The following is a 20,631-nucleotide window of genomic DNA, read 5'->3' on the forward strand; positions in this document are numbered from 1 at the left end:
CTCTGCTCTCGCTGACACAGGCACAGAGATTTCAGATGGCCCTTGCACCACGAACGACTACTTTTTCTAGACAAGACCTCCTAAAACCTTTTCACGGCGCAGAGAGTGGAGTTTTAAAGGCTCTGCAGTTGAGATGTTTTAGGGCTACAGCTTGCCAGGTGATTTTTATGACAATAAAATTAGACTTCAATGGCACAGCAAGAGAGGCTGCCAGACGGCTTAAGCTATGATTGCAAACAGAGGAAGGGAGGAAAGGAGGCAGAGCGTGTCTTGGGGTCTTCTACACTTAGCTCACCTTCCTGCCCATTTAATGTGCTTGTTCTAGTCTTCAAAGGCGTTCCACTCCTCTTTTTCCAAAGACAATTCAACATGGCTTAAAGCTTGAAAGCTTGCATAGCCTGCCACTACTCATTCTGTATATCTAATCCTCTATTTGCTTTTAAATGGCCTTTCAGTAGTAGCCTGTAACATATAAACATTTCTATCCGGTGCCTCAGATAGAATCAGCTAATGGCCGCAGGTGTTTACATTACAGCAGTTTCCGACAGGGGACTTGAAAGGGCCTCGGTTCCAGTTCTAACTATACGTCTTCCTCTCTTTCTGTCGCTCACTTTCTTTTCCCTCTCTCTCATTGTCTTACACTCATTCCCTTGCTGTAAGGTTGGGGAGGTCAAACACCCCGGTGCTCCTCCAGCAACCCCCCAGCCCTTGGCTCAGTTTGTGCCCAGAGAGGGGCTGACAATCCTGGGCAGGACAATAGGAACAGACCCCCCTTTGTTTGGGCCTCCATGGGACTGATGACAGTCACAGTAAACAGTGGGCACAGGCTGAGGCCAGGCTGGGTGAGCTGCACTGAGGGGCCTTTGACAAGGAGAACTAAAGCAGAAAAGCAGAACAGTGTTTGAATCTTCCGCCAACGACACACACGGAAAAACATCGATCGAAGTATTTTAAATTAAACTTAATATTTTGTCTAAGATGTACACAACCACTTAGATATTTCAACAACCAGTGATACACATTGTCAAGATTTGCACCATTACATTTCAGATCGTTGAATAGAAAATAAAACACACTGATAATGCCTGCCTGGCTGATGATGAGCATGAACAAACTTCTGACCACAGGGCCAGTATACCTGAGGACAGCTATGCATCCCTGACTATGAAAGGGTTACAACAGGTGAGATCTTTACATATTCTAAATTTCATTTAGAGCACCCAAAATTCAGCATTTGGCCTGGAGCATTATGAGTGCAAACACATACACTTTTCCCACTATTATCTAAGACAATCTGCGCAAATACACACCTCCACAAGTTGGAGCATGATACGAAGCTCCAAAAAAGACCACACAGCAGTGCAGTGAAACATCCCTGGAAAGTCTCTCACACCCCAACACACACAAACACTCTTTTCATTCACTTAATATTGTTCTCTCTTTCTCTTCCTTTTTATCTCTGGTCAGAGTCGGTGCTTTTTCCATCTGCCCGGTTATCTCTGTTTAGGAGCTCAAAGCATGCGGTCAGAGGTCAGATTAATATTTATTTCATGTGTTGCCTCGGAGAGCAGCAGGCAGCCATCCTTTGAAGGCCTGTGTACGCGGGGAGGCGCATGAGCTTCGGTGGAGGGGGGTCTGATCAAGCAGACCCACAGACGATACAGTAAAACTTTTTCCAGCGTAAACTGACCCTCAAATGAAGCAGTGTGGGGTCGGGGTGCAAGGACAGGAGAGAGTGGAGGCATATTTTTTTCCTCTCGCCCCCCCACCCCGTCTGCCTGTCCTGTTCGCCCTCGTCTAAGTTTTTGGCGTTACCCCACTGTGTGCACTGCTCAAAGCCAGCGGCCTGTTAAAACAGCCTAACCAGGTGGAGCTGAGCTATTGCAAATGTTCCCCTTCTGGTGTCTCACACTTCCAGGGGCCTCATGAACATATGAGACACAGCTGTGAGACAAGCAGAGGAAAGAGAGGGGGTGGGAATACGAAACAGCTTTGAAATACTTCACTTTACATCCCATTTAGGTTTTGAGTTTGATAGCATTTTTAGAAATCTGGATCCAATATTAAATTACATACGGAATCCAAGTGCTATCAAATGCCTTGTCATCTGTGCAAAACAAAACTACAAATCTTTGCATCACTTAATTTTTAAAAGCTAAAACTTCAGGCAGATAGATTACATATTTAACTATATTAGAATTTTGCTCACACTCAATACTCAATTTCTAAATTATTAGTTTGGCACTGTTTCATAACAGCATCATGTGTCCAATTTTGCCCATTTCTGCAGAGAAACACATGATTGTCTTATCTGAAACACTGCACCTTGCAATCCTCACTGCTATCACTCTGTACCTACTTTCGCCTGTATCCTTTATCCGTCTGTCTGCAGCCGATATGGCACCTGGAAACACCAGAGTAGCTTGGATCTGATTCATAGCTCTCAGCAGTCCAGCCAGACCCATCAGTTATAGCTGGTGTCACTGACAGTCAGAGATACCGTTTTAGTTAAGCTTTTGATAATGCCTGGCTTAGGAGAGCTTATCCATTGCAGGATGTTATCACTCAGGCACTCTGTCACTTGTGTCATCGGCACAGAGTCCGGGCTTGACACTGAGCTGGTCTCTTCGCCCAGCCGCATGCTTATCAGCATCCATTACTGAGGTGTGAGGGCCTGATAAAGGTCTACCCAGTTCCATGCAGCTCTAGACAGAGGTCCCATTTAGATTGTTGTCTATGCAGTGAGAGGCCTTGCCCCTTTGACTCTTGCTCTCATCACTTCATAAGACTGTGTTGGTGTGTCAATCAGAGAGGACCCTGGGTGATCAGTCAGCTCCTCTTTAGGGGATGCTGGTCTGAGGAGCCATTAGAGAGGAGGCAGCATAGCCAGACTGGCCCAGGCCAAGAGCTGATGAGAAACAGAGGAGCGAGAGAGCCTGAGGTGGAAAATGGGGGGGCAGAGGAGCAGGAGGTGGATGTGCTGAACTATGTGGATTGTGAGGGGAGGGCAGCTCTGTTTTCTATTTGTGAGGATTAGGCTGACAGATCTGTATTTAGTTTCTTTGGGCCTCTAGCTGCAGCTAATCCCCCTCACCTGCAGCGAGTGCCCCCGCTCTTTTTCCTCTGACCCTGCAGCCCCCTACTTCCCCCATGTTCCCCCCTCCTGCCCAGCACAAACACTCATCCCGAGACAAGCACATGACTCGTTGCACTCTGTCTCCTCAGGTTAGGGCCTCACACTCGACACAAATCTCTCCCGGGCCAAAGGAACAGCAGGGGTCTCAGCCTTTCTGGAACAGAAGAAAAAGGACCCCCACAACCTGTGGTCTCCCACATGTTAAGATTTTTTCAGCTTGGGTGAGGGGTTGTCCCTCATCACTTAGAGATAGCAATTACTCAGAAATTAAGAGCCATTACTACGGAAGCAGCTTGTCACAGCCACTCAGGGGAGAGGGGGACCTTTGGTAAAGCTGCACATTAGGAAATATTCAGGGTCAGGTCAGGGGCACGGACCTCTTCTCTTTAGATCCTGGCTCCCACACACTCTGACCAGGCCTTCACACTGTGAAAGAAAGACTGCAGTGCCTCCGCAAACACACACAGCATGCCTGCCAGCAGTTCTTGAAGGTGGGGACTCAGGATGACCTAATAGTTTTAGAATCTAAGCACATTCCTGTGTTTTAACAATAAAGTGACATGACTTCGAGATGATGCAACAAACAGACTGAAACGCGTTTTGAAGGGTTGTTGATGAAGTAACGTGGGATTTCCTCAGGGCGTCGTACTTATTTCATGTTGTTCTAATGTTTGGCACTTAAAACAGCTGTAATTAGTCAATAACTGTCTTATACATGGAACTGAACTGCCAAAACATTTATAGCCTCTTGTGCCCTAAATCATATGTTGGCCAACATTATCGTTACACTCAATCATTATCAAAATTATATTTAAAAATCACATCCAAATGCCTGACAGATACAACATATATTCAGTTTCTCTGGGACTCTTGCTACAGCACACGATCCTACTGAATCCACCACACACACACACACACACACACACACATACAGTAGACACACCTTTGGACAAGTAACAGCAAGCTCACATAAAGGGTCTCATTACCGAGTGCCACAGAGGGTGCTAATAGGGATTTTTCTAAACACCACCAGCATAGGCCTACTAGCTTACAGCAATGAGGTGCTAACTGGCCCACACACATTGCTGGATCTTATTAAAGGACAAAGCCTGCAAATGTGCACTGGCTTTTAGCTTGAAGATGAAGACTGGTAGCTTCTTGCAGTCGTCTCCAGGCTGCTACGTGCCTGCAAGGACACACGCACTTATTGTTGGTAATTTAGTGAGGAATTTTTGCATTCTCCACCAACGTGACTGCACAAATACAGAAAGGAGAAGATTGCACAAGTCAAGAAGTAAATCACAAGAGGCTGTTTGAAGAACTGGTTTCATAAGGATGTGGCTGCATTTTATAAATGCAGAATGATTGTTTGCAGAAAGTGCACAATTGTTAAGTAAAAGCAGCAATGCCACACTGTAAAAATTCTCCAATATGATTAAAAGTCCTGTGCCGAAAAATTCAAAAAGTAATTAAGGAAAAATGCGCAAGTATTAGCAAGAAAATATATTTAAAGCCCCTTTCAGGGTGCTATACGGTTGCTATAAATTATTTGATTGGAATAAATTATTGAAATTGAGTTTTGTATACTGTATATACTGTTGGATAGTGTAATATGTCACAATGCATCATATCTGTGAATATGGTTATTGACTGACCAGTGTTAAAAATGCAAAGTTATATGGGTAAATAAGTGAAAACAACATGTTGCAGGACTTTTCTAAGAATTAAGTAGGCTACTGAAAAACGTAGTTTCTCAAGTAAAATATACCTCAAATTGTAGTGCAGTACTTAAAATTAAAAATAAAAATCAAATATATTTAATTACTTTCACCTCTTCATATATGAGAGGCACAAACTAGACTGTAATATTGATTTTTCCACTTAAATCCTTTTCAGAAATATTGAAAACGCCATATAATTGACTTGAGGAAATCATATCATTGTTTAGTTTCTGTGTTTTTGGATATCTATGATCCAGAACATTACGGCAAGGGGAACGCTTCCTGCTGGAAATTCTGTCAGCTGCGCAAAACACGCGAGACTTCATCTAATTCCTGACGCGGGAAAATCGTGTATGTAATTTCTTTGCGTACAGTCTAGCTTAATGCAATAATACATGATGGGTTCCCGTGTAGCAGACCTGTTTTCTGAAATTGACAAACTCCGAGTTCAACAGCTGCACAGTGTCGAAGTCATGGCAGACTGCCAGCGTGTTGAGGGAGAAATCAGCCAGTAAGTTCACGGTCAGGTGCTAGGTTAGCTGTGATTAGCAATCTTAGCTAGCACGTCGTTATGGTGTCCAGTGTAGTGCAACAGGTACTATAGGGCTCTCCATAAGCTAAATGACAGGTCAATGCAATGGGCAGTTAGCTTACCCTAGAATGCAGCTAGGTATAGTTATTAATTGCATTATTGCTAGGATTTACATATTTAGTTAATGTTCGTTAGCTGTGTGTCCTGCATAAGACAGCGTTAGCTAAGTCAACATGGGCCTTATGCTAGCATTGTCATGCTAATAGCATTGTATTATTGTGCTCTTTATAATGAAATATCAATTAAGGTCTATGTCTAACAACTTGTGTACAGTTCATTGATTTAATTACCGCGAGATATAATTACTTTCTCTCATAAACCTTATTGGAAAAAGTCTAATAACGTAATATAACGTTACACTGAGCTTTCTGTAAGTGACGTGTGTATAGTACTTGTACACTAATACGCGTCTGGGAGCTGGATAAAACGAAAAGATGGAGAAAAAAAAATAAATTAAAGGAAACACCTGAATAAATCAGTGGAGAAATATAATGAATGCAGATGCTTCCACACAAATGCACTGCTTGGTACAAATTAAGCAATGAACATCCATCCAATCATGCTTGGTGACATGTGTAAAACTGCTGGACTCTAACATTTACGCTGCAAAAGATATGTGGTCACATGTGTCCCAGACCACCTCAGCAAGTGGTTTGAGTGATTGGCTTACAATGGGCCCTGGTGGTTGTTTATACTTGTATTTAGTGCTGTTCACTTGTGATTGGATCACCCAAGACGCATGTTAATGCCAGGTGTAAATGGCCTCAAAGTGACTTTTGAAAGAGGGCTCATTGTTGGGGCACGTTTGGCAGGAGCTTCAGTTGCAAAAACAGCTCAACTGGCTCGTGTTTCGGTAGGAGCAATGACCAAAGTGACATCTGTGTTTAGATCTGTGGGAAAGACATCAGTCAATTGGGTCAGAAATTGTGGTCAACAGCATGTGTTTGATGGTGGTGATGCTTGTGCATCAGTGCGATATGTCAGGAAAAACAGAAGAGCAGCTCTTGCTCAGGCCACCAGGCGTGAGTGTTCATCGCTCCAGCAAGAGTCCCAGAGACTCGCAGAATCAATGCCAAGTCACATTGACCTCACAAAGACACTTGATATTGTTTTTTCCTTTACCATCCATCTTAATGTGTTTACATCTAGCTCATACATTTGATTTATGAGCATGAAATTTGATCAAAATAACAATTAGATTAAACAGGGAACACTGAGAGTGAGAATTCCCCCCATATTCAGTGTATCCAAAACAATATAATGTTTTCAAAGTGAGGTAAATTAAAGGTAGATACGATCAGCAATAAATCTTGACACTTAACTCCACAGTTGTTTTGTATACAGACCAAAGCAAACGCACCACTGCTGAGGCAAGATGAATTTGCCCACCATCAAACTTTTTGCAGGCTGTGTGTACGGTGGAACAGTAGCTATCCCTGTCATACCTCTGAGAATATAACTCCATTATGTGTTTTATAGCAATACTGGAAGTGCCTATGTTTGTCACATATTTAATTGCATCAGTCAGAAATAAACGTCCCTGTCTGATTGTTTTATCCATAAAAAGTTTCTCAGATGTTCCAGAAATGTGCACTGTTTTCACAATCGCTATCTGCGTTCACAGCCTAAATTACTGTCTGTTTTTATTGGGGTTGCTTTGTAACTTGGCTGACTTCTGCATTATTCATGCTTTTCATATGTTGTCGTCCCCACTGTCCTTCCTCATTTCCAGCAGGGAAATTTTGACCCGCATTGAAAACGTAATCCTCGGAATAGTGACCAGCCTGTCCAAAGATGAGGCCCCCGTCCTTGCGCTGCCCAACAGATCCAGCTGGGCCAATGTCAGGTAACTTGAGTTAAACACACTGTAGTATGAAAAGTTTTCCTCCCCACCCTGAACACTGCAGTTATTTCACACACCGACTGTGTGGGATCCGTGTAAGCTGCCTGACCTTTAAAAGATAAACACAAGCGGTCATGTTGTGTAAAGAAATAAATCAACATTTACCTACATAAGTTTTTTTGTGGGAGGTCAGGCCACACAGGATGATCAGATTGCTGTTTAATTTCCTTTACGGAGGAAGTACACACTTCAGCTCCGACTGAATTTGTACAGGGGCTGTTTTAAGCAGACTGCACAGGCAACCAGGTGGTAGGAAAAAAAATGTAACTTTCAACTTTGGCTCAGAGAGATTGAAGTTAAAATAACTTCCTGCTGCTTAAAAGATGACAGAGTAACATATGAGGAATTGAAAAGCCCTGGCCTACACACACACACACACACAACACACACACACACACAAACAAACACAAATTTACAAAAGGCTTTAATGTGACTTGACGGCGGAGACCTTATGCTCAGAGCAGAGCAGACTGTCTGGTCTTGTCTGGATCAAACCTCGCCGCGGCTTAGAGTGCATTCTGGCTCAGCCCTTTCAAATGTGAGAATCCCACAGATTGAACGGCGAAGGTTTCAGGACGCTGAGGTACGTGGGAGGCCTTCTCGCAGGTAGCCCTCGGGGTGTGGGGAATTTTAGATGGCTTACAGGTGGGGGAGCTGAGATTCAAAGCTTAAAAAAAAAATGTAGCACACACAATCTGTAGATTTCTTTGATGGCCTCTTTTTTCTTTCGTTACTTCCCACTTTAGTTTTGACAGTGCCATCGGGCTTCACATGAGTTCAGGAAGCTCTGTCATCACCGTCAGGAGCGACTGCGCTTCGTCTGTCACTAAATTTGGTGAGAAGATGCCCACACCTCTGTTCTTCTTTCTCTAATTTTCTCCCTTTTGTTTTGTCCTTCTTGACATCCAACATTCCTTTTGGTCAAAAAACCTCTGCAGATGTACTATACTTCATGTGGTTTTCATTTGTATTCATTGTGAACATATGCATAAACTGCACAAATGGCAGTAAAAGTCAGACTCAGTTTTAGGTGATAAATTGGCAGAGACAGAATATGTTGAAAGAGGCTTTTAGGGATCGGTTTACCACATGGATATCTTAATTAAGAACAGAATATGTTTTCCTCCCTTCCAGTCCTTTTAAAGAAGTGATAAAACACTTATAATATTTGACGTTCACAAAAAGATGATGATTTTTATTTTGTTTCTCCGTTTAAAGCACAAATTCTCAAGATTCTCTCGGTCATCTACAGACTGGTGCAGAGCAACTCATACTCTACAAAAAGGTCATTTCTTATTAATTGAGTGATCATTAAGGCTGGATAAAATTCATGCTCTGTAAACTTTTGTTTGTGTTTTGCTTGTTTATTGCTGAACGTCGTCTCACAAGGGTTTGTATTTTGTTTCCACAGAGACATCTATTATAACAATACACAGCTGTTTGGTTCACAAAAAACCGTTGATAGTGTGGTGGATGATATCTCCTGCATGCTCAAGGTTCCTCGCAGATCTTTACACGTGGTAAGCATGCATGTCCATTTTAATGTGAGCGACAGTGCACGTGAAAATGCACGCCTCAGACGCTGGACCTTTGCAGCACAGTTCCTTTGGACATGTTTTGTTATTAAGAGTCCCGGTCCCACGCATGAAGTCTGTTAGTTAAGTACCGTATCTAAAGCAGTGTGTTCCGCTTCATGTCTGAGGAGACACCTGTTTGGAAAAAAAAAAAAGGTTTTCTGATCAAACAGAAATTGAATGAATGTAGAATTCAAAGAGGCGCTGGCAGTACGTGCACATATCTGTGTGTTAGTATGAGCATGCATTAACTTCATTGTGTGCGTGTGTGTGTTACTTCTACGCCACCAGTTGGCCACGTCCAAGGGATTAATCTCAGGTGATCTGTGTTATATGGAGGAGGACGGCACAAGGATTGACTGCCATCCCAGCTGTGCTGTAAGTTCCATCAACAGCCTCAACCCAATGCAACGTCGACTGAAACAGCCGTCATGATACTACACTCACTACATTTACATTCACATGCACAGTATTACTATAATTACATTTTCTTTTCGCCATAACATGGCCTGTATCCATGTTGAATACTCCTCCCTTCTAAAACATTGTCAGTGCCTTTTGTCAGTGTTTGAAAACTACGTTGTCGCAGCTTGAGGGCTCCTTCTCCTTTTATAACCACATTGTCACCATTTATGGCACATTACTGACACCAACTTACCACCATCTGCAGTTGGCACATATTTGTACCATGTCACTCTGAAATGTGTGGCTGGTGTGTGATTATACAAACAATATGCCAGCGTTGCTCTGCAGCACCATGAGGTGTCAAGAGGCCCACGGGGGACCTTGTGTTTCCTGCCAAATCAACGATAGCACTACAAAGCTTCTAACACAAAGGAATGCATTTGAGTGGTGGACATCTTTTTAGTATCTGAACTGATTTTTTTTTTTTTATTTTTAATGGCTGTTTTGTTTTAGGCTGTTGCAGTTTCATCAAACATTGCTGGGATTAGAAGTATCCTTTGTGATAAGTTGAGGTTATATGTATTTCTCTCTGTGTGGACAGGATGCTGTAAGGTTGCAGGATGTGTGTTTTCTTTGATCATGTACGGATATTGTATCATCTGCGAAATTTGTCCTGATAGTTGAGAAGGATGCAACGTTTCAGAGACTACTGGATGACGACTTCTGCACAAAGCTCTCGCCTTGCATCATTATCACAGTGCGTTTCCTCTCTGTGCCAATACTTTCCTGGGGGCATTTTTTAAATGTAACTTTGAATCATAGACCTCCTTTATGCCTTGAAAGATTATAACCGGATAGAGCATGACCACATGAAAGTACAGGTGTAAAAGCACACAAGTCCTGGATGCAATGTTAACAAAGCTGGACAGAGCGATTGGCTTTCAGTGTGGTCACTGGAGACATATTTAGTATCAGGTGTAAATGTAATCAGGTTGAATCATGTCTTTATACAATCTGGGTATGATGCAAACTGATATTCATGTGAATATTGTCTCCTCTCAGAAAGGGCAGAACACCGCTCCGTATACATAACAGGTGTGTTTGTGTGAATCAGGGTAAAGGCGTGCCAGATGTGAACAGCAGGTTGATGGTGAGAAAGCTCTGGGACGCGCTGCACATCCCCGTCTTCGCTCTGGTGGACGCTGACCCTCACGGTACACGTCATCAGTCTGAAAAGCAGTTTGACCTCTCACACGTGCGTCACACATTTCCACTCGTTTAACAACACTTGACTCTCTCTTCATTCCCGCATGCACGCACGCACACGCACACACGCGCACGTCCCACTGAGCCAGCAGATGTTAGCACCTGTCCGGTACGTCATGCTGCCTAGTCTGGCTGTTATTTCCGCTGGCGTGATCTCGTCCAGGCGGGATGCCTCAGTTTCCGTCCCTCCATACCTCTAACCCTTTTCCCATCGCATGGCGAGACACATGTGTAATGCTTTACTTTGTTCTAAGCTCCGTTACACATCTCGGAGGGTAATTGCTCTGGTATGCCAGTGATTGCAGCGTGTCTCTGTCTCTCCTGATTTTCCCAGGGATTGAGATCATGTGTATCTACAAGTACGGATCAGTGGTGAGTCTCGCCATGCCAGTTATTCCTGTACTGTATATTATCCAATGTGGCCTGTTCAGTGTCTCTCTGTTAGCAATGTGTAATTATGCCCCTCTTTGAGGAAGTAAAAAAAAAGTTGGGCCAATCATCCATCTCAGGATATTTAAACTGACGTTTTATGGAGTGAAAATGTTGAGTGATTGAGTGTGCGGCAGATGCCTTTGTTGATCTTGCGTAAGCATCCTCGTGTTCATTAACTTCATTGTGAACATGTGTCGGGCATAGCCGCGTTATGGTAGTTCCAGCGCTGATTATCTGTGTGTTTATTTGAGATGCACTCTGTGTGACTGGGCGTGTGTGTATGTTTGTGTGCGCGCTGGTTTTTCCACAGGCCATGTCGTTTGAGGCCCACAGCCTGACCGTCCCCAGTGTTATGTGGCTGGGCCTCCTCCCCTCTGACCTCCAGAGGTTTGGACTCAACATTCGCTACTTCCTACTTCCTCCTCCTGCCTCTAATTGGGATTATATTCTGGGGACATTTAGATTGTTTGTTTTGGTTTCTGTTGCTGTCGCCCTCACTTTTTTTTTTTTCCTCCAACGGACTGCGTCTGAGAGAGTATTGAGCTTTAAGTATATATCCCCATGAACAAATTTAGGCCAAAAGGGCTTTTTGACATACATTTAATTGTAGTCTGTACAGTTTTTCCTCCTAAATGTACACACAGTCGCTCCTCAATGTTAGTCTGTTGAGAATGGGAGGAAACACACTGGAGGGAAGACATCCATCAACAGAACTGGCTGCTGTCATTCCCAAGAAATTAACTTAGTTATGTGTAGTAAAATCAATATTTCTTCAGGTTGCGGGTTCCAGAGGATGCCCTGATCCCCCTCACCAAGAGAGATGAAAGCAAACTGAGCAGCCTCCTCAGAAGGCCGTACATGACCGGCCAACCAGACTGGCAGAAAGAGGTGAGAGAAGAGAAAGAGGAGGGTGCTTTAAGGTAGAGCGGAGGAAGTATGAGCTAGAGACAGTGCAAGAGTGAGGGAAAATACCTGAAATGTAACACTTCAAGTAACCAAGTCATCAATAATTCATGACTGATTTTATCTCCATAAATTTTATCGGCTTGCTCTCCTATTTAGATTTTGGTTCGTTAAGATTCATCAAAGTCTCACCTCGTGTGAGATTCATGTGACTTTGTTCTCTTAAAGCAGAAACGCTTGATCCTGTTGGATGAATGTGAGTTTCAGCCTTTACCGTGTCATTTGTTTAATAGTAAATGCCGCCACACTCAGCTCCTGCGAGTGGAATGGTGTTCTGAAGAGGTGTTCTTCCGTAGAGGCTTACAGTTTAGAGATTTTGCTCATGTGACACATGGCGTAGGAATGTGTGTGAGCGGACTGTTGGCTCGCTGTTACTGATAGTATAGAGGAAAAAAAAAACAAACAAACACCTGATGATTTATCCTTGTTTGCACGACTTCCTCTTCCGCGCTCTTTTAAATTGTGTATTTTCCGCTTGCAGATGGAGCTGATGCAGCGGAGTAAAGTCAAGGCTGAAATACAGTCCCTGGCAGCCATTGCTCCTGATTTCCTCACCGGCATCTACCTGCCCAATAAGCTGCGTTATGGAGGCTGGGTATGAGCGCAATGCTGCCACTTAGTGGAATAACAAGTGAACTGCCAAAGCTGGTTGCAAAACTTAAGGCGCTCTGAACAACTGACCTTGTAAATTTATATGTGTTAATTTCAGAAATGTCTCATCCTGTCATTAAAATCGTTTGATCCCACTGACAAGTCAGAGCATGCTTTTGGTCTGTATATTCTTGCTGACCGTGTTTATATTCCCCAAATGTTTGGACCTGCTCCTGCAAGGTCGACAAACACACAGTGCTGATCAGTTTCATTCATGGAGTTAATTATTTTACAGTTGTTTGCAGCGTTGTGTTGCATGCTTTATGACCTCTCAACATCACTATGCATACTAGTTCAAAGACTCCAAAAGGGCAGATGAGGAGGATGATTTAGTGGTTTGGAGTTGGAGTGTCTGTGAGGCTGTTCAGTCAGTAATGAACAACATGTACAGGCTGATGCGGCTGTTCTTCATGTAGTCTGTTGTCCAGCAGGTGGCGACAGTGTTGCTTAAATAGGAGAATGGGGCAATTTCACAGAGACCCCACAGTGTCATATGTCATTTGAGACACATTTTGATGCCGTTAGTTGATCAAAACGGAACTATTTTTGTATTTTTATGTGCTTTTGCCTGGTTAAATCTATAGCAACATTTTTTTCCAGACTCAGACTTTTTACCCAGTTCATACTGTCAGAAGTGGCTTATAACCAGCTGTGAAATATTTACCCCAGAGCCGAAGTCGCACGACAATTAACAAATAATACCTTGAGAGCTAAAGGGAGAGGGGAGGGAAATCTAATTTTAAGACCAGACCAGACCAAGATCTTGTTATTGTACTTTTAAAGAACTTGTTTAGAAGAAGTTTGTGTCCATACCAATGGACGTAGAGTGCTTCCTGTTTGGAATAGACGATCTTTGGCTGGCCCCGGTGGGCGTGGCCATATGTTTGCGCAACATAGTGCTGCTACGTCACCCCTGTGACCGAAGTGATGTAATTTCAGCGGCTGTAGGTTCCTCTGAAAAGTGCCGAGAAGCGCGAGACTGAGCACCGTCTTATTGAGAGAATAAACCAGGTGAGTTCATGGAGGAGCTGAAGAGGGAATATAGCAGGTAAAGACCACGTGTGGTTCAGTCTCATGTGCAGCTGGTGGAAGATGAGCGACTAATTTCTAAATATTTATAAATAAATCTCGGAGTGATGACCTTAAACTAATCGAAACCTGTTTAAAAAAAAAAAAAAAAAATCTTTAGTTCCAGGGTTACTTTCTTGATCCGTAGCGTGAAGATATATCTGTAGACTGTCAATCTTTACTGAAAGTCTTAAGAGAAGTTATGCAGCTCCTGATGTATGAATGCTCTTTCTATGTCTAAGCTTTCACCTTTAATTAGCATGATTTAATTGATCAGATTGTTTCAGTGTGGTAACAGTCTAATGAAACGTGTCCTTTCACGGGTTATAAGATGAAATATAAGTCATAGTAAAAGACAGGGGTTTTTTTTTTGTAACACTGCAAAATGACACCTGCTATGTAATATACATTCTGTGGTGGAGGAGGTTCAGTCTCTTGCACTTTACGTATCAGTTTCATCTGAGGAGCCTCCTGATGGCTCGCCTCCTCTGTGTTGGGTAAGACTGTACTTGAGAGGCCTTCCCTTTCCGCTTGTCAAGGACAGCTGACTGCAGAGCAGAGTGAATGAAAGTAGTCTCTTGGGCTTTTAGCTTAACATGGTCTCTGGTCTCACTGGTCATAGATTAGTGTGGAGTCAGTCATGTTTCGGAAGACCTTTTTCATCTGTTACATGAAGGTGGACTGGGATGTGTTCAGGTAAAAGAAAGTGACTGTATGGCATCAGGAGAGCTGAGAGAAAGGAAGATAAAGGAAGGAACATTATTTAATAATGTTAGTCTAAAGTAGCAAAGAGCAGGGTGTAGTCAAACATCTGACCTTTATGGAAAACACTGTATTTAAAGGATTCTGCTTTCCTTGACACATTTCAAAATCTCCCTCTTTTTCCTCCTCTTCATTTAGGTCAAGAGTATCTCAAATGGACGCAGTGATCCGCCGCTGCCCCTTCCTCACTGTTGTGCCCAGCGTTTGCCTGCAATTGGCTGGGAAGTCCTCGCTGGTGAGATATGCTCAGAAGTGTCCCGTGATGATGGACCTGGCCTCCAGAACTGTGTCCTCCTCAGCCTCTGCGTCCAAAGGCACTCCAACAAGTGGTCAGTAGATTACAAAGCATCCTATCATATACCATTAACAGTTAGATTAATTAAATGCAATCATGATTTATTTTCTATTTTGCACACTGATCATAATTTAAACATTTCCTCCTGTGCTCTGTAGGTCAAAAGAATGAAGTCAGGTTGCCCCCAGGCCACGTCACGCCACCTGCTGGCCAGGCTGTAGGCTCTAAATGTCCTTTCCTGGCTGCAGAGATGGTGCAGAAAAACAACAGGGTAGTAAGAGAGGCCAGCATGGAGCTGCAAGAGGACGTCCAGGCGGTGCACTCTGTCCACACAGGTAAGGTACAGCCACACCTGTAACTGGATACCCATGCAGAAAGTCAGTTGTGAAAGGTCACTGTTTGGGGCACGCACACACTAGTGACATTTAAAGTGTATAACAAATGAATGCATCGATTGAGAGATCAACAATGTGTGTGTTTCTCGAGCAGGGAAAACAGATGTAGATTTATCGGTTGTGGATCTTATCGAGGCAGACAACCTTTACAAACCCATATCTTCCAAAGTGTCTCACCTGCTGAAGGATAATCTGCCTAATGGTAAGAAAGTCAAATTGTTCTTAATGAATAATAATTCTCAAAAAGTATGAGTTTTTTTTAACCCATTTTTTTTCCCCTCCATCAGCTGTCACCTTCCAGTACGACACGTTTTTTGAAGAGAAGATTGAAAGCAAGAAGATGGATCACACGTACAGGGTTTTTAAAACGGTGAACCGGCGTGCCCTGTCCTTCCCCATGGCAGACGACTTCTCGCAGTCTTTTCACCGAAAGAGAGACGTGTCCGTGTGGTGCAGCAACGACTATCTCGGCATGAGCCGTCACCCCAAAGTCACCCAGGCTGTCATGTGAGTGGGCTCACTGATCAGAGCTCAGCCAAAACCCTGATTAGTGTCATCAAACAGAAATCATATGAGGATGGTGATTATAACAGAGTTAGTTCTTGTGAAAAATGAGATTTTAACTCTTTATTCTTTCTTCAAGGGAGACGTTACGGAAGCACGGTGCTGGTGCAGGAGGCACACGAAACATTTCAGGAACAAGCAAGTTCCACGTGGAACTTGAATATGAGCTAGCTGACCTGCACGGCAAGGATGCTGCACTGCTGTTCACTTCCTGCTTTGTAGCCAATGACTCCACATTGTTTACTTTGGCAAAAATGCTGCCAGGTACGCTAAATTAAGCTTTGCTTTGATTCAAAATTGATCGCTTTTTTTCGTGATTCAAACTTGAATCCATAGTAGGGAGCTGAAGAGTGAGCTTTTCCTCCTTTTGTTCCCTCCTCTAGGTTGTGAAATCTACTCTGACGCTGGCAACCACGCCTCAATGATCCAGGGCATAAGAAACAGCGGAGTCAAGAAGTTTATCTTCCGTCACAATGACGTCAGCCACCTTCAAGAGCTGCTGGAGAAGTCAGACCCTTCCACTCCAAAGATTGTTGCCTTTGAGACGGTGCACTCAATGGATGGTGAGAACACAGCCCTTCCAGACAGCCTTGTTCAGCAGGGAATTTAAAGATTTCATCATTTATTTCTTCCTAATTTATGTATTGTTAGTATGAGGAAATGAGGTAAAACAGGATTTAAAGCATTCAGTGTTATACAAAAAAATGCGTATGAAACCACAAAAATTTAAATAAGAGTAATATTAAGCATAATTTGACATGAATAGACAAAAAAGTTTGCTCGTTTTTATGATAACAAAAACAGCGTAATGAACACTGTCCTCTCTGCAGGGGCTGTGTGCCCACTGGAAGAGATGTGTGATATTGCCCATAAGTTCGGTGCCATTACCTTTGTGGACGAGGTTCATGCTGTGGGCCTGTACGGGCCCAGAGGAGGAGGCATCGGGGACAGAGACAGAGTCATGCACAAGATGGACATCATCTCTGGTACCCTCGGTAAGTAGAACTGCTAATGAGGGGAAACTTCTCATAACACCCTCACCAGTTACATATGTGCCTCCCTGACTTGTTATGGGTTTTGTTTCCAGGCAAGGCATTTGGCTGCGTGGGCGGCTACATCGCCAGCACCAGCGCCCTGGTGGACACGGTTCGCTCCTACGCCGCGGGCTTCATCTTCACCACGTCCCTGCCCCCCATGCTGCTGGCAGGGGCGAAGGAGTCCATCAAGGTCCTGAAAAGCGAGGAAGGCCGGGTGCTCAGGAGGAAACATCAGAGGAGCGTCAAGCTGCTCCGACAGATGCTGATGGACTCGGGCCTCCCTGTGGTTCACTGCCCGAGCCACATTATTCCTGTCCGGGTAAGAAAGTTTACAATTTATCCATTTATCTGGTGCTGATGCAGGGATTCACTGACAGGACAGTCTCCCGAACCACCAGGCAACCCTGCCGCTATACATTTACTCATTTGATGCCAGTTTTACTGCTACAGCTGAATGCATAAGTGTTTTCTTAAGGTCTAAATGAATTTTCAAACGGTTTAAAATGTGAATAGGACGCATGATGTTTCTGTGTGGCAGGTGGCAGACGCAGAGAAGAACACTGAGATCTGTGACATCATGATGTCTCGTTACAACATCTACGTCCAGGCAATCAACTACCCCACTGTGGCTAGAGGAGAGGAGCTGCTGCGCATCGCCCCCACGCCGCACCACACCCCTCAAATGATGGTCTACTTCGTTGGTATGCAGACTATAGATTATGTCTCGTCTCATAAATCACAATTTTACACATATAGTTCATTTTTGGGACCCTCCTAAAAGTTTCTTGTTGGGTTGAGCAGTATAAAATAAATGAAGAAATAACCAAATTCGATTTTTATACTCAAGAATTAACCTCGTCATTTGCAAAGATGATGAAAGGAAAATGTTTTGATCAGTGAGCTGAACTCTGAAGTCCAGAAGCTGCGTTGGGATAGTGAGACAAGTCATTTATTTCAAACCGCAGCACTGTTTGGATTATTCTGACACTGTTTACGCTTTTAGATATATCTACTATTCATGATTAATGTCGAAGCTGTTTGTGTCCTCAGCTGTTCGTTCTCTCCACAGACCGGCTGGTGAAGACGTGGAAGGAGGCGGGTTTGGAGCTGAGGCCGCACTCCTCAGCAGAGTGTGACTTTTGCCAGCAGCCTCTTCACTTCGAGCTGATGAGCGAGAGGGAGAAGTCGTACTTCACAGGCCTCAGTCACGTGATATCAGCAGCCTGATATCACATAAAACTAGATCCCAGTGAGCCCAAACTCCTAGTATACAAGCTATTTATTGCATTTAATGTTGAACATAAATGACTGTGTCTATGTTCCGTGTCAGCCGTAAATGTGTGGTGTTCATGTACTCTTGTGTGCTCATTTTTAAATGTCTTAATTATGACTTACACATGACTGGATTTTTACATATGTGTGAAAATGTGGTTTTCAAGAACAACGCAACTTCATAAATATATGAATCACTGAACCAACACTTGTTCTTGGTACATTGTGAGCAAAAATTAAACATTATTTGCCTCATAAAAGTTATGAATACAGCCACATGTGATAACAGCCATTTATCGCCTGTGGCTGTATTCATGAATCGGTCAGCTCATCAGTCAGCAGTTAGACTATTTCAGAGGCTAAACATCTGTAAATACATACATTTGTACTGATGTTTGTCGCGTACATAATTTATATCAGTAAGTTGTGTAGGATACCTCTTTTAGAAAACAAATGCACAAACCAGATTTCTGAGCAAATAAGGGTTTGGGGCTTGTAGCGAAGAGCAGCAGAGACAGTCATGTAAGATTTATTGTGTTCTCTTTTCTCCTTTTTCCATCGCAATACAAAGACAATATTACCAGGTGGGCTGTCTTACAGATTTGCTGCAAATGTACATAAAATGTGTTACTCGATCTAATCTGTATAATCTATCTGACAATTTCATGCTCGAATAATCTTCAAGTATAAAGTGAATGAGATAGCAGATGGGGTGAAATATCACCCACTCGCTCCAAGCCAGTTTATACAGTGAGCACACAGTCGGCTCTCTCAAATCACTTATATGGTGCAGCCGTGTCTTTTGTGCTCCTAGGCTTTTAATCCTTTAACACATAATATGACACCAGGGACATTTGCTGCACATAAATGCACTGTATGTTAAACTATTTCATTAGATTCCTGACAGAAAAATGATCTCTCATATCAGTTATAGCATGTTATGGGATGTGACAGCCCTCTGCAGATATGTCCCTCAAAAGACCATTACCTGGTGATGGAGAAGCATGTGGTGTAGGTCTTGGGTGGTGTAGGATATATATTTACTTTACTACAAAAATAAATATAGTAGTTAAGATACATTTTATTGTATACGGCTACATAAATTCCACAATAACTCTTTTTATAATGTTTTTCTTTTGGAAAACCTGCAGGTTTAGCAATAAGGCACAGATGTATCAAACAGTGGTGTTCGTGTATAATAAGCTTAAGGCCTGTTTTGTGGTCATCTGGTCATTCATTCATGAAAAGCATTTGATGGCATTCTTGGTTTCGCCACGTGGAGGCACAGTGGATCTCCTCCTTGCAGCTGTGAGGCTGTGATGTCAGACACCTCCCTCCTTTGCAGATGACTCATAGCTGGTGCAGCAGCTTTCATGATGAGCCACTAGATGGTATCAGTGGAGAACAGGATATTGTGTTTCCCATCTAGATAACATGGGAGATCATATTGGTCGTAATAAAATACAGCAGAATATACTTCAATGTACCTCACAGCATGTGTCTGTGTAGCATGCAAAATCAGAAATTACAGAGCATTTTAGATGAATTGTCAGGCTTATCTGCCCTTAATGTCGCAGCCTGGCTATTTTAGTTTTCATATTAAGTAGAGTTAACATTTTTATTGGCTTTATACATTTTCTATCCTGCCACAGATCTTCATCATGTTTAGATAAGACTAGTGCAATAAAAAGCCCTTTACTCCCACATGCAGAGAAACATCAATGGAGAGGAAGCTCTCCTCCCATCTGTCTCATCTCTGAATGCATCCCACTGTACATCTGCACGTGACAGGAGTGTGTTTGCGTGCCCGTCGGATACATGCGTGACAGCCCTCAAAGCAGCACTTGACATGAAAAAAAAAAAAAAAACGGGCATTCTGTCAACCAAAGACTAAAGTCAAACCTAAGTTTCCTCTTTCCTCTGAGAGAATTACCATCAGCTCACGTTTGGAGCGTGTTATGTAACAAAAGTGTTGGTGGAAGTGGAGCAGTCAGGTGACCACCACCATCATGCAAGTCCAGCCCGCTCAGAACATGCATCTTAGATATATGTATTTTCTGGTATTTTAATTCAATAATCTAGTTATGTCTTGTTGATTCATTGGATTTTGATTTAGAAATTTGAGACACATTGATTAAATAGAGGGTCATTGATTATAAACAAGGTCATCCTCCACCCCAAACTATCTCTTGCTTCATAAGCAGTGAAACTAGGAAGTCCACTGTTGCTTGCAGCAAATGCCATACATTGACCTCATTGTCACACATTATTTCTCTCAACCATCACTGTCTTTTGTAGATGCAGGCTGTGGAGGCGGCTCACTTCCTTATTTCAGAAAGTCTTAGAGTGGGTCCAGCACCCCTATCCTTCCTGGGGGAGAGTTCAACTGGAACAGCAATCATGTGGGCATGTGGGTGTGTGTGTGTGTGTGTGTGTGTGTGTGTGTGTGTGTGTGTTGGTTTTCAAACTCCTGCTATTATATGGTGGTTGGCTGTTGGAAGCAGGTGCTGAAATGGTGGGTGGTGTGGTATAGTGTGGCGATGATATGGTGCCTGTTGTGTGTCTTATCAGTCTATGGTTGAGAGCATTTGTGTG

The 20,631-nt window shown here is 43.2% G+C and overlaps 2 protein-coding genes across 3 annotated transcripts; both read left to right on the top strand.

Annotated features, from left to right (window-relative positions):
• Positions 1-5,252: 5,252 nt before the first annotated feature.
• spo11 (SPO11 initiator of meiotic double stranded breaks) lies at positions 5,253-12,593 on the top strand. The gene is made up of 13 exons (XM_076741474.1): positions 5,253-5,368; positions 7,182-7,295; positions 8,099-8,187; positions 8,571-8,637; positions 8,764-8,872; positions 9,218-9,304; positions 9,845-9,881; positions 9,979-10,088; positions 10,446-10,545; positions 10,932-10,969; positions 11,340-11,416; positions 11,806-11,917; positions 12,474-12,593. Exons 1-13 carry the CDS (start codon positions 5,253-5,255, stop codon positions 12,591-12,593), a joined length of 1,176 nt encoding a protein of 391 aa, XP_076597589.1.
• Positions 12,594-13,600: 1,007 nt separating this feature from the next.
• Positions 13,601-18,403, top strand: LOC143327228 (5-aminolevulinate synthase, non-specific, mitochondrial-like). 2 transcript variants are annotated; one of them, XM_076741471.1, is made up of 11 exons: positions 13,601-13,654; positions 14,612-14,802; positions 14,927-15,103; positions 15,258-15,365; positions 15,451-15,670; positions 15,807-15,991; positions 16,111-16,290; positions 16,558-16,722; positions 16,815-17,083; positions 17,303-17,465; positions 17,834-18,403. In XM_076741471.1, exons 2-11 carry the CDS (start codon positions 14,628-14,630, stop codon positions 17,989-17,991), a joined length of 1,800 nt encoding a protein of 599 aa, XP_076597586.1. In that variant the 5' UTR covers positions 13,601-13,654; positions 14,612-14,627; the 3' UTR covers positions 17,992-18,403. The 2 variants fall into 2 exon arrangements, with proteins under 2 accessions (XP_076597586.1, XP_076597585.1); XM_076741470.1 differs by having other exon boundaries at positions 13,632-13,691.
• Positions 18,404-20,631: the final 2,228 nt, after the last annotated feature.

The sequence above is a fragment of the Chaetodon auriga genome, chromosome 10 (genome assembly GCF_051107435.1).
Source record: "Chaetodon auriga isolate fChaAug3 chromosome 10, fChaAug3.hap1, whole genome shotgun sequence".
In the NCBI taxonomy this organism is placed as follows: Eukaryota; Metazoa; Chordata; class Actinopteri; order Chaetodontiformes; family Chaetodontidae; genus Chaetodon; species Chaetodon auriga.